This window comes from Agrilus planipennis, unplaced genomic scaffold (assembly GCF_000699045.2).
Source record: "Agrilus planipennis isolate EAB-ADULT unplaced genomic scaffold, Apla_2.0 scaffold40, whole genome shotgun sequence".
Classification (NCBI taxonomy): domain Eukaryota; kingdom Metazoa; phylum Arthropoda; class Insecta; order Coleoptera; family Buprestidae; genus Agrilus; species Agrilus planipennis.
The window spans coordinates 348,563-365,939 of record NW_020438938.1 but is presented as its reverse complement, the minus strand read 5'-3'; the positions used below and the strand labels follow the sequence as shown (position 1 = coordinate 365,939).

At 36.1% G+C, this 17,377-nt stretch overlaps 1 protein-coding gene across 1 annotated transcript in view; it reads left to right on the top strand.

Annotated features, from left to right (window-relative positions):
• The window catches only part of LOC108740889, a 61,226-nt gene that overhangs the window by 8,552 nt on the left and 35,297 nt on the right, over positions 1-17,377 (top strand). Inside the window, exon 2 of the mRNA XM_018475399.2 lies at positions 13,387-13,557. Within this exon, the coding sequence (XP_018330901.1) occupies positions 13,458-13,557 (100 nt within the window). The 5' untranslated portion in view covers positions 13,387-13,457. The remainder of the gene's footprint in view (positions 1-13,386; positions 13,558-17,377) is intronic.

The window sequence follows — 17,377 nt, the reverse complement described above, 5'->3', positions numbered from 1 at the left end:
ATTAAGCGCGATCCTTGCGGCTCGACAGTTGAATTAACCACATCAACCAGCGTTTTAAAATGAATTTAATTTGGAACATCAGAAAATAAGCTCGTTCAGCAAAACAAATGAATTATGAAATATTATACTGAAAATTCAATTTCTGAATTTTTTTACCCACTACACGCATTTCTTTTTAACGACATTTTGATCTGACTGTAACTGAACCGTGACTTGGCTATGACTTAACCGAAAATATGAATCAGGCTTAATTTAGATGGAAGTATTAGGTGCGTTGACAAAGCAAGCCTGATACATACTGTAGGTTAACTCACAATTCAAGTCACGGTCAGATCATAATGAAGTGAGATATTATAGCATACATTTCATACTATAGGGTACAGTCAAATAATAGCAGCATTTCTTTTCAACGACATTTTGATCTAACTGTGACTGGGCCGTGACTTAGCTATGATTTGATCGGTAGTAAGAATCGGACTTAACCTGGATGGAAGTATTTGATGTGTGTCGATGTCCAATTGTGACAATTTAAGCCTGAATCATACTGTAGGTTAACTCCCAATCAAGTCACGGTCAGATCATAATGAAGTGAGATATTATAGCATACATTTCATATTATAGGGTACGATCAAATAATAGCAGCATTTCTTTTCAACGACATTTTGATCTAACTGTGACTGGGCCGTGACTTAGCTATGATTTGACCGGTAGTAAGAATCGGACTTAACCTGGATGGAAGTATTTGATGTGTGTCGATGTCCAATTGTGACAATTTAAGCCTGAATCATACTGTAGGTTAACTCCCAATCAAGTCACGGTCAGATCATAATGAAGTGAGATATTATAGCATACATTTCATATTATAGGGTACGATCAAATAATAGCAGCATTTCTTTTCAACGACATTTTGATCTAACTGTGACTGGGCCGTGACTTAGCTATGATTTGACCGGTAGTAAGAATCGGACTTAACCTGGATGGAAGTATTTGATGTGTGTCGATGTCCAATTGTGACAATTTAAGCCTGAATCATACTGTAGGTTAACTCCCAATCAAGTCACGGTCAGATCATAATGAAGTGAGATATTATAGCATACATTTCATATTATAGGGTACGATCAAATAATAGCAGCATTTCTTTTCAACGACATTTTGATCTAACTGTGACTGGGCCGTGACTTAGCTATGATTTGACCGGTAGTAAGAATCGGACTTAACCTGGATGGAAGTATTTGATGTGTGTCGATGTCCAATTGTGACAATTTAAGCCTGAATCATACTGTAGGTTAACTCCCAATCAAGTCACGGTCAGATCATAATGAAGTGAGATATTATAGCATACATTTCATATTATAGGGTACGATCAAATAATAGCAGCATTTCTTTTCAACGACATTTTGATCTAACTGTGACTGGGCCGTGACTTAGCTATGATTTGACCGGTAGTAAGAATCGGACTTAACCTGGATGGAAGTATTTGATGTGTGTCGATGTCCAATTGTGACAATTTAAGCCTGAATCATACTGTAGGTTAACTCCCAATCAAGTCACGGTCAGATCATAATGAAGTGAGATATTATAGCATACATTTCATATTATAGGGTACGATCAAATAATAGCAGCATTTCTTTTCAACGACATTTTGATCTAACTGTGACTGGGCCGTGACTTAGCTATGATTTGACCGGTAGTAAGAATCGGACTTAACCTGGATGGAAGTATTTGATGTGTGTCGATGTCCAATTGTGACAATTTAAGCCTGAATCATACTGTAGGTTAACTCCCAATCAAGTCACGGTCAGATCATAATGAAGTGAGATATTATAGCATACATTTCATATTATAGGGTACGATCAAATAATAGCAGCATTTCTTTTCAACGACATTTTGATCTAACTGTGACTGGGCCGTGACTTAGCTATGATTTGACCGGTAGTAAGAATCGGACTTAACCTGGATGGAAGTATTTGATGTGTGTCGATGTCCAATTGTGACAATTTAAGCCTGAATCATACTGTAGGTTAACTCCCAATCAAGTCACGGTCAGATCATAATGAAGTGAGATATTATAGCATACATTTCATATTATAGGGTACGATCAAATAATAGCAGCATTTCTTTTCAACGACATTTTGATCTAACTGTGACTGGGCCGTGACTTAGCTATGATTTGACCGGTAGTAAGAATCGGACTTAACCTGGATGGAAGTATTTGATGTGTGTCGATGTCCAATTGTGACAATTTAAGCCTGAATCATACTGTAGGTTAACTCCCAATCAAGTCACGGTCAGATCATAATGAAGTGAGATATTATAGCATACATTTCATATTATAGGGTACGATCAAATAATAGCAGCATTTCTTTTCAACGACATTTTGATCTAACTGTGACTGGGCCGTGACTTAGCTATGATTTGACCGGTAGTAAGAATCGGACTTAACCTGGATGGAAGTATTTGATGTGTGTCGATGTCCAATTGTGACAATTTAAGCCTGAATCATACTGTAGGTTAACTCCCAATCAAGTCACGGTCAGATCATAATGAAGTGAGATATTATAGCATACATTTCATATTATAGGGTACGATCAAATAATAGCAGCATTTCTTTTCAACGACATTTTGATCTAACTGTGACTGGGCCGTGACTTAGCTATGATTTGACCGGTAGTAAGAATCGGACTTAACCTGGATGGAAGTATTTGATGTGTGTCGATGTCCAATTGTGACAATTTAAGCCTGAATCATACTGTAGGTTAACTCCCAATCAAGTCACGGTCAGATCATAATGAAGTGAGATATTATAGCATACATTTCATATTATAGGGTACGATCAAATAATAGCAGCATTTCTTTTCAACGACATTTTGATCTAACTGTGACTGGGCCGTGACTTAGCTATGATTTGACCGGTAGTAAGAATCGGACTTAACCTGGATGGAAGTATTTGATGTGTGTCGATGTCCAATTGTGACAATTTAAGCCTGAATCATACTGTAGGTTAACTCCCAATCAAGTCACGGTCAGATCATAATGAAGTGAGATATTATAGCATACATTTCATATTATAGGGTACGATCAAATAATAGCAGCATTTCTTTTCAACGACATTTTGATCTAACTGTGACTGGGCCGTGACTTAGCTATGATTTGACCGGTAGTAAGAATCGGACTTAACCTGGATGGAAGTATTTGATGTGTGTCGATGTCCAATTGTGACAATTTAAGCCTGAATCATACTGTAGGTTAACTCCCAATCAAGTCACGGTCAGATCATAATGAAGTGAGATATTATAGCATACATTTCATATTATAGGGTACGATCAAATAATAGCAGCATTTCTTTTCAACGACATTTTGATCTAACTGTGACTGGGCCGTGACTTAGCTATGATTTGACCGGTAGTAAGAATCGGACTTAACCTGGATGGAAGTATTTGATGTGTGTCGATGTCCAATTGTGACAATTTAAGCCTGAATCATACTGTAGGTTAACTCCCAATCAAGTCACGGTCAGATCATAATGAAGTGAGATATTATAGCATACATTTCATATTATAGGGTACGATCAAATAATAGCAGCATTTCTTTTCAACGACATTTTGATCTAACTGTGACTGGGCCGTGACTTAGCTATGATTTGACCGGTAGTAAGAATCGGACTTAACCTGGATGGAAGTATTTGATGTGTGTCGATGTCCAATTGTGACAATTTAAGCCTGAATCATACTGTAGGTTAACTCCCAATCAAGTCACGGTCAGATCATAATGAAGTGAGATATTATAGCATACATTTCATATTATAGGGTACGATCAAATAATAGCAGCATTTCTTTTCAACGACATTTTGATCTAACTGTGACTGGGCCGTGACTTAGCTATGATTTGACCGGTAGTAAGAATCGGACTTAACCTGGATGGAAGTATTTGATGTGTGTCGATGTCCAATTGTGACAATTTAAGCCTGAATCATACTGTAGGTTAACTCCCAATCAAGTCACGGTCAGATCATAATGAAGTGAGATATTATAGCATACATTTCATATTATAGGGTACGATCAAATAATAGCAGCATTTCTTTTCAACGACATTTTGATCTAACTGTGACTGGGCCGTGACTTAGCTATGATTTGACCGGTAGTAAGAATCGGACTTAACCTGGATGGAAGTATTTGATGTGTGTCGATGTCCAATTGTGACAATTTAAGCCTGAATCATACTGTAGGTTAACTCCCAATCAAGTCACGGTCAGATCATAATGAAGTGAGATATTATAGCATACATTTCATATTATAGGGTACGATCAAATAATAGCAGCATTTCTTTTCAACGACATTTTGATCTAACTGTGACTGGGCCGTGACTTAGCTATGATTTGACCGGTAGTAAGAATCGGACTTAACCTGGATGGAAGTATTTGATGTGTGTCGATGTCCAATTGTGACAATTTAAGCCTGAATCATACTGTAGGTTAACTCCCAATCAAGTCACGGTCAGATCATAATGAAGTGAGATATTATAGCATACATTTCATATTATAGGGTACGATCAAATAATAGCAGCATTTCTTTTCAACGACATTTTGATCTAACTGTGACTGGGCCGTGACTTAGCTATGATTTGACCGGTAGTAAGAATCGGACTTAACCTGGATGGAAGTATTTGATGTGTGTCGATGTCCAATTGTGACAATTTAAGCCTGAATCATACTGTAGGTTAACTCCCAATCAAGTCACGGTCAGATCATAATGAAGTGAGATATTATAGCATACATTTCATATTATAGGGTACGATCAAATAATAGCAGCATTTCTTTTCAACGACATTTTGATCTAACTGTGACTGGGCCGTGACTTAGCTATGATTTGACCGGTAGTAAGAATCGGACTTAACCTGGATGGAAGTATTTGATGTGTGTCGATGTCCAATTGTGACAATTTAAGCCTGAATCATACTGTAGGTTAACTCCCAATCAAGTCACGGTCAGATCATAATGAAGTGAGATATTATAGCATACATTTCATATTATAGGGTACGATCAAATAATAGCAGCATTTCTTTTCAACGACATTTTGATCTAACTGTGACTGGGCCGTGACTTAGCTATGATTTGACCGGTAGTAAGAATCGGACTTAACCTGGATGGAAGTATTTGATGTGTGTCGATGTCCAATTGTGACAATTTAAGCCTGAATCATACTGTAGGTTAACTCCCAATCAAGTCACGGTCAGATCATAATGAAGTGAGATATTATAGCATACATTTCATATTATAGGGTACGATCAAATAATAGCAGCATTTCTTTTCAACGACATTTTGATCTAACTGTGACTGGGCCGTGACTTAGCTATGATTTGACCGGTAGTAAGAATCGGACTTAACCTGGATGGAAGTATTTGATGTGTGTCGATGTCCAATTGTGACAATTTAAGCCTGAATCATACTGTAGGTTAACTCCCAATCAAGTCACGGTCAGATCATAATGAAGTGAGATATTATAGCATACATTTCATATTATAGGGTACGATCAAATAATAGCAGCATTTCTTTTCAACGACATTTTGATCTAACTGTNGAAGTGGCTGATTTTAGGTATCTAGGAAGTCAGATAAGTCAGGACGGAAGGAGTAGTAGGGATATAAAGCAGAGGATAGCGCAGGGTCGAGTCGCCTTCAATAAAAAAAAGTCACTTCTATGTTCGCGAACGGTTAATTTAGAAAGTCGAAAAAGGTTGTTAAAGGTGTATGTTTGGAGTGCGGCGCTGTACGGGTGCGAAACATAGACAGTGGGCGCGGCGAATAAGAAAAGGTTAGAAGCGTTCGAAATGTGGTGTTACAGAGGAATGATGAGGATACCGTGGATAGAGAAAGTTAGAAACGAAGAGGTATTAGAAAGAGTAGGAGAACAGAGGATTCTATAGGAAGAAGATAGGTTAGTAGGACACCTTCTCAGGTATGAAGGTCTAGTCAGAGACGTATTAGAGGCAAAAATGGAAGTTAAGGGAAGTAGAGGTAGTAGAGGTAGATCCAGATTAGATTACTGTTCACAGATAGTTGAGGATATGGGTTGTTCTAGTTTTAGAAAATTACGAAGTTTAGCTCAGGATAGGAAAGAGTGGAGGTACGTGTCCAACCAGTCTTAGGACTGACGAACTTATGATGATGATGCAAACAACAAACAACCCTCTGACTGTGAATGCAGTTAGTGAACAGGTGTGCACCCCATGTATTCTATCATTAAAAAGAATAGTAGTATGTGTAGTAGATTCAATGTAAATCTGTCTCCAACAGAGGTATACTCAAATATATCGTAGTTTAAAAAATGAATTACAAAGAGAAACAATAATTGAAACCTAACTATCGTAAAAGCATCGTCGACCATTAAAGAGCTTTTTCATCTAAAAAAAAATTAAAGCTTTCAATTGTATACAAGATGTAAAAAAAACCTTTATTGCTTCAGTTTAATTTTTGTTAGTTGTCCTTTTAATCCGCATCTTGGCTAATATGAGACTCTTGAAATATTGGCTCAATCTCTCAATCTTTTTGTCTTGTGCTTCTTTGTTAGCCGTTAAGTGAGAATATGGTTGACCGATGCAGTTACAAATGATGAGAAGTTGGATTTTATTCTTGAGCGATTAGTTGCAATCGGTGTTGCATTTCCAAGTAATTATTTGGTAGCGTATGTAGCAGGAGTGTTATTACCGCTGCGGATGGATTAGAAGATTTTGCACCACTCTCTTTGTCTGACTGGCAGTAATTGAAGCATTTTTGCGCGAGTAACAGCTTAACGTGCAAAAAATGCGGGGCGAATTAAAGCCAACAACGTATGATTATGGTTTGTAAACGGTTTATTATAAAAGGACTACGTGTACTGATGCCGACCGACCAACTTACGATCGACCATGGTCAATTCGACCGATTTTATAAATCGGCTACACTAAATGGAATATTAAATCTAAATGACTTCGGCAATACCAGAAATTATAACGATTGATTATTCCTCACTTTAACAAACGCTCACGAAGCTTCCAGTATTTCTCTTTCTTTAGCTTAAAACTATTTTTTACAAACACTTAGAAGTTGTAACCTAAATGTTCTTAAATTTTTTCTTGATCCTGTCGAACAGAAAGGCAATTGAAGATCAGTTTTCTTCATGGTTGTTAATAACGAATAAATTGAAATACAGGTCAATTTCTGTTTCCTTGTTATATATAATACTTACTAGGTTTTACCCGCGGCTTCGCTCGTTTTAATGTCCTAAATACGTGTCAACACGTCATGTCACATAAAACTAATTTTTCTATTCCTTGGAAACAGTAGTTTTTTTCAGGATAAAAGGTACCCTGTGTCCTTTTCTGTACTTCTGACAATGTGTGTAGTATACATAATTTCATGATAGGTTTTACCCGCGGTTTCGCTCGCCTTCATGTCCTAAATACGTGTCAAAGGTCATCGACGACAACATAAAACTATTTTTTTTTCCTTTGGGAACAGTATTTTTTTCCTGGATAAAAAGTACCGTATGTCCTTTCCTGTACCCCTCATAATGTATGTACAAAATTTAATTACAATCGGTTAAGTAATTAAGGCGTAAAATGGTAGCTAACAAACAACCATTGGATAGGGTTGCATATAAAAATAAAATTAAAGGTTAAACGATGATATAATTAGTGGTATTGAGAAAGAAAAAAACTTAAAAATAGTACACTTTACAACAGAAACAATACGTACCTACAGTTTTTTAATTACTCTTTAAAAAAAAACATTGGATCTAAATGTCGTAAATTACTCTTAAATGATGTTTTAATTTAAGTGGTAAGTATCAGTAACTATTTCATTATTATTATCATCAAATTCGATTATAAAAACCTATTTTCATTAAACAAAAAAGTACCTGGCATTGTATCAGTTTTATTGGTTTATGATGGTGCGAGATTTTTTCGTTCGCCTATAAAAAAAAAAACATCATACCAATTAGTTTTAATTGGACGACTGTGAAGTATTATAACACTGGACGTATAATTGAAGCAGTTTTAAGGTTTGCTCTCAATTTTTGTTTTGGCGCGGATAATTAAAAAAAATATATGTAGATGTTGTGCGTCGTGGGAACGAAGTTATTCTGCCTTTGTTCAAAAGATAACAAAAATAAAGAAATTCGTAAATGCAGAAAAAAATTTCTTTCCAAAACTTGAAGTTTATCACGGCTGTAGTTCTACTCGAGAAAGAAAATCGCTATGTGGACAAAATATTCAATAAAACTATAAATAATAATTGCGCATACGTATAATAAACACTCAAGTTTCGAAATCAGGAATTTGTCAAAACATTTTTCTGTTCTATGTTAATTTTGACATGAATAAATTGTCGCATTATAATTAATGAATATTTTAGCCGACCAGTACCACAGCCTTGTACATAATATCCACAATATTTACGCTTTTATTTTAATAAAATTTACATTCGATAGCCTTTAAACTACATTAATATGTTTTTATTTGCCTGAGCTAATTGCAAATACACCCAATACATAATGCGTCTATTAATTATGCGATTAAGCAAACTGTAACGGGTGTTATGGTTGAATACAGTTTTACTAAGTACCTGTAATATAAATCACTTTTTGGAAAATGTCACGCGTACCAAAAGTAATTAAAATCAGAGCTCACGTATGTACCTACCGAGTTAACAACAACAAAAACAACTACAAGAAAAGTGCCATTCCACTTGAAATAACTCCGAGAGTGACCTAGACGGCCGCATTATACATTCGACTCTTGAAAAGTAACTTACCATTCACTTGTACGTATTTTATACCTTCTACAAAAGGTAGAGCTAATTCAAAATTTCATGGGTCTTCACATGCACGAAGGACAGATCTTATTACGTTACGAAAACATTGACTAGGCTGTACCTCGCTATACAACCAGGGATGGAGTAACGGGCATCTTTTGACTTACCTCTATAGTGTTTGGAAATATATTCCAGAATTGGAATTGTCTTAGGTGCTTCATTGGTTTATTAGTAATAAATTGGTTGTTTAATATCGAACGATCCGAAACTCTCATGTTTACTTTGATGCTTCAAAAAGAAGTTTTGGATTTTGAACGGTATGCGTTGGGAATATTTAATTCATGTTCAGTACTTATAAGAACAGAAATTCCGTGGGCCGAAGAACACTTAAATCGGCCGATAATTCCGATCAACGAATGATGATAAAGAACAAGCCGGACTTTCACTTTCCGCTGAAGCAGCGCTGACGGCAATGCAATCTTGTAAGAGATAAACGAGCCAATTTATTGCCCACTTCGTATGTGATTCCTGACCCACTTTGAATAAAAATACACTTGTAGAAATATTTTTTTCACCGTTTACACAAAAACACTTCGGTGCTTTTTAACCAATAATTTGAAGTCAAAAATACTGATACGTGATACAAAATTATCCACGCTAAGTTTTAGATATTGCATTCCCACTAGCTATCGCTGGTGGACGGGCAGTCCTTCTGACTTACACTGTGGAGCAAAGCCGAAAGGTTATGCAGAAGACCTTCTTTAGTCTGGAAACAGACGAAATAAAGTCAGAAAAGAAGTGAAACATTTTCTGTGGAAAATTATTAGGTACGTCCCCTAATTTCTTGTGGGATCAGAGCCAATTTGACGGAAAATATAAAATTTACTATTAATTTAAAACCACTTGCCAACATTTCGGATAAAGGATAAAAAAATGGACGAAATGTTGAAATTACTTTTTGATTAGATACAGTGTTTACCCCTTAACTGTGATTTTGATTTGAACATTCTTAAGGAAAGAAATTGATACCACATGTACCATGTATGTTTTGAGCTTTCAAAAGCTGCCTTAACTTCCACGAAACGTCGAAGTGATTTGATTTCACACGAAAATCTAAATTGTTCAGGCGCGTAAAAGAAAAAGAAGAAGTCGGTGTTGTGGCGGCGTGGACTCAGTGTTGGGAAGAAGACACACAACTTAATATCCACACGTCATTAGCAGCAGAAAACATGTAAAAGAAACTTACGTAACATACGCCTAGAGTAATTCGGCACGCCCGGTAATTATAACTGCGTTGTAGTCAATTTCTTTTTATAGTTTACTCTACGTATACCTAGCCAAATTAATGGCTTCTTGAAACGCTTGAAACTAAGACTTTCGTTCTTTCCTCGGCTCCTTTAAAGATGTTCATACGTTTATAATTATTATCGCTTTATGGTGTTTCTCTCTTTTTTTTTTGATATTTTAATCGAATATTAAACACAAATTTTTGGTCTCTATGATTGTATGTATTATAACTGGTGAATTATTAAGAAACTGGATTCCCAGATTCTAACCATGTTTCATTGATAAAATCCCCATGATGGATTATGGTGACATCAAAAGTATTCGACGTTTCGTCAAAGGCAGAAGGAAGACGTCAAAACAATCATCAACGCATGTGGTAGTTATCCCGCTGGAATCTGAGGGAGTTTACCAGATACTATGCTCCTGTGAAGATGTCTACATCGGGGAAGCAGGTAGATCCATTGCAACAAGGATGAAGGAGCATGAGAAGTTCTTTCGACTGAAATAATATAGCAAATCAGCCTTCACAGGACACCACATCCAATTTGACCAGACTACTACTTTCCCAGGGTTATCAAGGAATCATTTGGGATCCACGAATACCTGAACAATTTCAACAAGGAAAATGGGGTAGATATTGAAGAAACAACTGTTTAAGCCACTGTCAAAAGTCTCAAGTCAGTTCAACAACGGTGTTGGAGATCCTGCATCAGTAACGAGAAGTTCCTGAAGATAAATTTTGCGATAAGAGACGAAACGTCGAATACATTTGACGCCGCCATAATTCGTCATGGAGATGTTATTAATAAAACACGGTCAGGACCGTCTTTATCCTATTGCAGATCCTAAGCACATAAGGATAACGGAATCCCTATGGCTTTAACAGAGGACTATTTTGTATTTGAAGGGCCTCAACACGGTTAGAATCCAGAAATCCAATTTTTTTCAGACGTCAGCCTTGAAAACCTGGGCAATTGTTAAATTTAACAATCGATTATTTCGATTAATTTAAAGAAATAAGTTTCGTTTAATCGAAACAATCAATAAATAGAAACTATTTTTTTTATAAAGAAAATATGCAAGTGGGTATATGTTTGTATGTTATGTTATTATGGATGTATTAGACTGGATATCTTCATATATGTATACGTATATGTAAATTTTTCCTTCATCTGGTCCCACAGACTATCAATTGCTAACAAGAAATGTAGAATGGAGGCGCCCACCTTATCTGAAATCCATTAAGCATAAACTAAAATGCCAGATTGTTGTTGCGCATAATCGACATCTTTTGACACCCACGGCCGCGCAATTTTTTTTTTTATTTTGTTCTATCGTTCCTTTTCGTTCTTCTATTTTCTCAAACTGACCATATTAATATCAACTACCAGTTTCGTATCCTCGGTTAAGGCGACGATTACACTTCAATGACGACTCATGTGTCTGAGTTGCATGTCGCCGTTCGTTTATTACATTACCGTTGCATATTTAATGATACACAAGACGGAACGTGTGCGTCTCTCGATTGAACAATTATCGTGAAAAACGAAAATGCATACGGTTACTTATTATTATAAATCTCTTTTATTTATTCGTGGCGAACGTGACGGCGCAATATTTTTCAATTCAAACAATATAATAGAAGTAAGTTTTCACCTTGTTTATGATTATTATGCGTGCAAAATGAAAGCATATTCATTTAAATNTAATTCAGTTATTAGTGTTGACTAAAGGGAAGAGAGACTGGGGTGTTCGCAGCGGCCAACAGTTTGCATACAAATCAGTGGTATTCATGCAGCGGTGACGTTATATGGCTACGTAGTTTACGTAGATAACTAGTGCCTACTCTACTAGAAATTGAATTTTCAGTATAATATTTCATATTAAACTAACTCACTTCTAAAAAGATGTCTAAATTGTATGTATGTTTAAACAAATAAATTACTTCGTAAAAAATGAAATTAGCCTTACAAATTTGATAACAATCACGTCAATCATAATGTTTTGGCGTAGATCTATTACAATGAAATTGTGTCACAATTTAAAATCTTACGTACATTCCTTAAAATAATTTACGTAATTTATGGTAGATACTGTTATGGGTCGGTTTTGTTTATTTTTTGTGGCACGCACGAATTCTTGATTAAATTAATCTGCTCGTAATGCTTTGTATTCTGTTCGACAATGGAACCTATTCCAATTTTTCTTAAACGTTTTATCTAAATAATGTTACAAAACAATTTTGTGCGGCACATAACGAATAAACGAAAAATTATTGCACATTAGAATTGCTAATGAATATTCCATATAATACAATTGGTTTTGAAAATGTAGGAATTCCAACCGAGGACGGTCTCCAGATCCGAATCAGAACAACCTCAGTTCATCAATTGGTTGCGAATGCCTTTACCAAACGAATAACTGTTGTGGTTTAAAAGCAAATGAGTATTTTATTACTTAAACTTTATGTTATTCGTTTTCGGTGATTTTTAGTATTGGTCTTTTTTGGGTACGTTCATCTCCGATTTTCCCATACGTAAGTTGAAAGGGAGACATAGATAAATCGACTAGAGATAGTAGGCGCTATTAATACACCTTACATTTTAATGAAGAATTAGCATTCTGATAACTTATTGGTACAAGAACGAAAACAACACATAGGAATATACCTGACGATAAATGTATTTCGAGCTCTCAACTACCGCTTACCATCTGCGACTATTAACTTAACATGATGTAATCCCGTATGCCTTGTATGCGAACCTATTACGTTTGTATCTATGAATGTAAGTTAGTGTGTGTGCGAAATTGCTGCCATAGATGTTCATCTTTCACACGTTTTTGACCCACATTATAAAGTAACGTCAATTAGCATCACACAAAATGAATACTAGCAATAATCCTATAACGATTTTATTTCACTAAACAGCTATTTATAATCATTATTGTTGTTTATTTTCCCAAACCAAGCATCTCACTCAATTACAATAAATATTAAATGCTTGCCAAAGCTTTTGAATTGTGAACTGACGCTGTCTTGATTCAGGTCTAAAGGTCGTCTTTGGTTGGAGTTGCTTCAGAACGTTTCGCTAGCACCAACCGCGAGCTTCTTCAGAGATCCTGGCTGCTGGATGTCCTGACGGAAGAAGAAGCTCGCCGCTCGTGCTGGCGAAACGTTAGGAGCCAACTGAAATCAATGACAACTTTTAGACCCGTGTGTTATCTAATTAATAATTGTCGTAATGCAGGTAGGTATGAATGATAATTTTTGAGGTCGAAACGTTGAATGGTGTTTTGGGGGTGTTGCAGGACGTTGACGATGACATGACGACGATCTAAGTTAAAGATTAGGGAGCAAGGAAAGGATTTAATTGGTGGGGATGCCCGACGTTACCCGCACCGATTCCCAAAGGTCGGACGCGTCTTCGACACTGCGACCGCGGGTTTCCTTCAACCGAGACGTACATGTCAAGCGAATCGGTACGAAACAATGCAAAATAATCAATTTACTTTATGTTTGCACGTCAGTAATAATAAATAATAAATAATCCGTAACAAAAACTAAAGTACGTAATGTAGGTACATCTCGTGATTTTTCTCATTAACACAATTAACTGGACTGTTTGATGAATGTTTAATGTTTTGCATCCTTGCGTGGTTTTAAATATAGACACAGTAGTGTAACGCATTTTGTATGTGTGTATGTATACAACAATAACGAATGCACTAAGTCAAATAACAAATATGTAACCATTTAATTAACTGTTACTTAACAACTGTTTTTATTCGTTATTAGTTTCTGTTTTATTTCTGCTGATGTTTGACCTCCATCAGAAGAATGAGAAGACCAAAGTTAGAGTCTTTTATAATTGTCCTCAGCAGAGTTCAGTATTTCTAAAAGCAAAAAAAAACTTTAAATATAATAAAAGCTTTATTTTAGTATTGTATCTGTCGACTATCGTCCACTTTATAAAACACATAAACAGTTTGCTTGGGCATCACGCTTGTGGTCGAGATCGCTTTTATATAACATAAACCATGTATCGAGCACTTGTTTCAGATGCAATCTCGAACAGTACAAACTGTTAGCCCGTTGTCCAGGTCAGGGTCAAAACCTACATAAGTATACTACAAATGTACTCTCTTCCAACACTAACTTCAAAATCAAATTGTTATCTACGAATTTGATTGAAGTAGTGAAGCAATAAAACTGCCATAATTTATACAAATTCCTTAGGGCACGTCAGTCAATTTTAGACCCAACCGATACCGTTGTTAATGATAATTTCATTATTCTTTTTATAAACGTTATCTCACGATTATCCTCTTAAATTGTTTTTTTAATTTCTTATCTACACGAGTAATTTTTCCGTTTATTACGCCGTTTCATTTTACGTAACAAGGAACATTGCAAACGTATAAATGCACACGAGTATGTGATACACGTATAATTTTCTTGCACCACTTCAGTTTTATGTTCTGATCCGACGACAAATCGTTATATAACGCTCCTTATACAGATAAAGCTATTTAGGTCGCATACTAACCAAGCCAACGCAGTTTTTTTTTAATGCGTTCCTAAAACCAGGAGAAAAGACTCGCCGACAGTCCCATTTATTGTACTTAACGTTTATTAATTATCCGTCATTTCAACATAAATTAGCAATTTTTTGAAACCAGAGTATCATAGCGTGAACTTGTCAAATTATTTATGGGCCTACTTCTCAGTTGCTGTCTTTCTCAATTGATAATTTCAGTGCCTGCATGTTCATCAACAGAAGGTCGTTAGTAATACGATAAGTAGAAGGATAGGCATCACTTCTACTTCCTTACAAATCCGAAACTATAGGGTTGTTCGGAAAGTCATTTCGCTTTTTCCCGACAGAGGATTTAATTGTATTCTTTTGCACCCAACTTCACATTTAAGCCGCATAATTTTTATATGCTTTGAGAGCTCATATAGCAAGGCTTGTGTGTGAAAAATTCCAATTAATTCTACGCAGTAGTTTTTGGTTGGTGCCCTTTTAAATATGGAGAGCGATAAGCAGCATTTTCGACATATCTTACTGTTTTACTACAGAAAGAGTAAAAATGCTGTTCAAGTCAGAAAGAAATTGACTGATGTGTATGGAAAAGGTGTGTTGACAGTACGCCAGTGCCAGAACTGGTTCGCTAAATTTCGATCCGGCAATTTTGATGTGGAAGATGCACCACGTTCGGGAAGGCCGGTTGAAGCTGATAAAGACGCGATAAAGGCATTAGTTGATGTGAACCGGCGAATAACAACACGTGAGATCGGATTGAGGTTAAATTTATCAAATTCAACAGTTTATGACCACTTGAAAGGCCTGGGATTATCCACGAAGCTCGATGTATGGGTTCCCCATGTTCTCACAGAGAGAAGTCTGTGTCTCCGCATTGACGTCTGCGATTCGCTTCTCAAACGTCACGAAAATGATCCGTTTTTGAAGCGCATCATCACTGGGGACGAAAAATGGGTTGTATACAACAACGTCAAACGCAAGAGGTCATGGAGCAAAAAAGATGAACCGGCTTAAACCATTTCCAAAGCCGATATTCACCAAAAAAAGGTGATGCTGTCTATTTGGTAGGATTTTAAAGGAATCGTTTTTTTTTTAGCTTTTGCCGGATAACACGAATAACGATTAATTCGGAAATCTACTGTCATCAGCTGGAGAAACTGAATGATTCACTTCAACAGAAAAGGTCAGAACTAATAAACAGGAAAGGTGTAGTGTTTCACCAAGACAACGCGAGACCTCACACAAGTTTGGTCACTCGCCAAAAGCTTTTACAGCTTGAATGGGATACAATGCTACACCCACCATATTCTCCAGACCTGGCACCATCGGATTATTATTTGTTCCGGTCACTCCAAAATTTTTTAGACGGTAAACCTTCACCTCAAATGAGGAGGTCAAAAACCTCCTCGATCAGTTTTTTGGCAGCAAAGAGCAAAAATTTTATGAGCGTGGAATTATGCTACTACCAGAAAGATGGCAAAAGTTGTTGGACCAGAACGGTCAATATATAATTTAATAAAGTATTTGTTTATTATACGAAAACTGTCTTTCATTTCCACAAAAAAAAACGAAATGACTTTCCGAACAACCCTATATTTGCAAACTGTCATGTAATCTAGATTAGGTACAAATGGTTTATACTCAATTGGGTTGGCGATTTAAAATCATTTCAAATATAATTTCATAAAACTGCCTGAAAATAATTTTAATTACCTATAAACAGTATTAGGTTGTTGCTTTAATTGTTACGAAAGAGAATTCTTTTGAAAAGTTTAGAAGGAAACAGCAGTGTACTTAATTAACATTAAAAGAAGTGAAGTCATGATTTTAATTACGATTTTTTTCTTTTGTATTCTTTTTCGTTACCTTCGTGAATTACTCTTTGCTACCAGACCTTTTGCAATTAGTTTTATGGTTGAATAAATTTTGCAGTGTTATTTATAAACTTGAAGTTTCGCGCGAAACAAATCGGTTTTCTAGGTAGGTAGATGGTTAGTTTTATTTTATCATTGTTACAAAAGAAGAATTGCCAAATTAAGAAGTTATTGACAAATTAATTAGGCAAATCTAAAAGGATAAAGAAAAATATGTCGGAAAACCTAAATCAATTCCTTTAGGTTGTTCCTGATTTATTTAAAACAAAAACCATTTTGGTAGAAAACTAGACCTATACACTCAGGTCCTTGCAAAAATAAAATTTCTTAGTTACCTGGTAATGTCGTTTAGGCGTCCTTGCTGACAAGTAATTATGCTTAAATATGCAAATAACAACACTACTTTTTAATCTATACATCGAAGACGCGATCAACATCATTAAAGACAGTACAACTGTAGGGATAGATATAAGGGAGGAAAAAGTAGGGAAAGAGCGAATATAAAGATAGGAGACGAAAAATTAGAAGAAGTGGTCGATTTTAGGTATCTAGGAAGTCAGATAAGTCAGGACGGAAGGAGTAGTAGGGATATAAAGCAGAGGATAGCGCAGGGTCGAGTCGCCTTCAATAAAAAAAAGTCACTTCTATGTTCGCGAACGGTTAATTTAGAAAGTCGAAAAAGGTTGTTAAAGGTGTATGTTTGGAGTGCGGCGCTGTACGGGTGCGAAACATAGACAGTGGGCGCGGCGAATAAGAAAAGGTTAGAAGCGTTCGAAATGTGGTGTTACAGGCGGATGATGAGGATATCGTGGGTAGAAAAGGTTAGAAATGAAGAGGTATTGGAAAGAATAGGAGAACAGAGGACTCTATGGAAGTCAATAA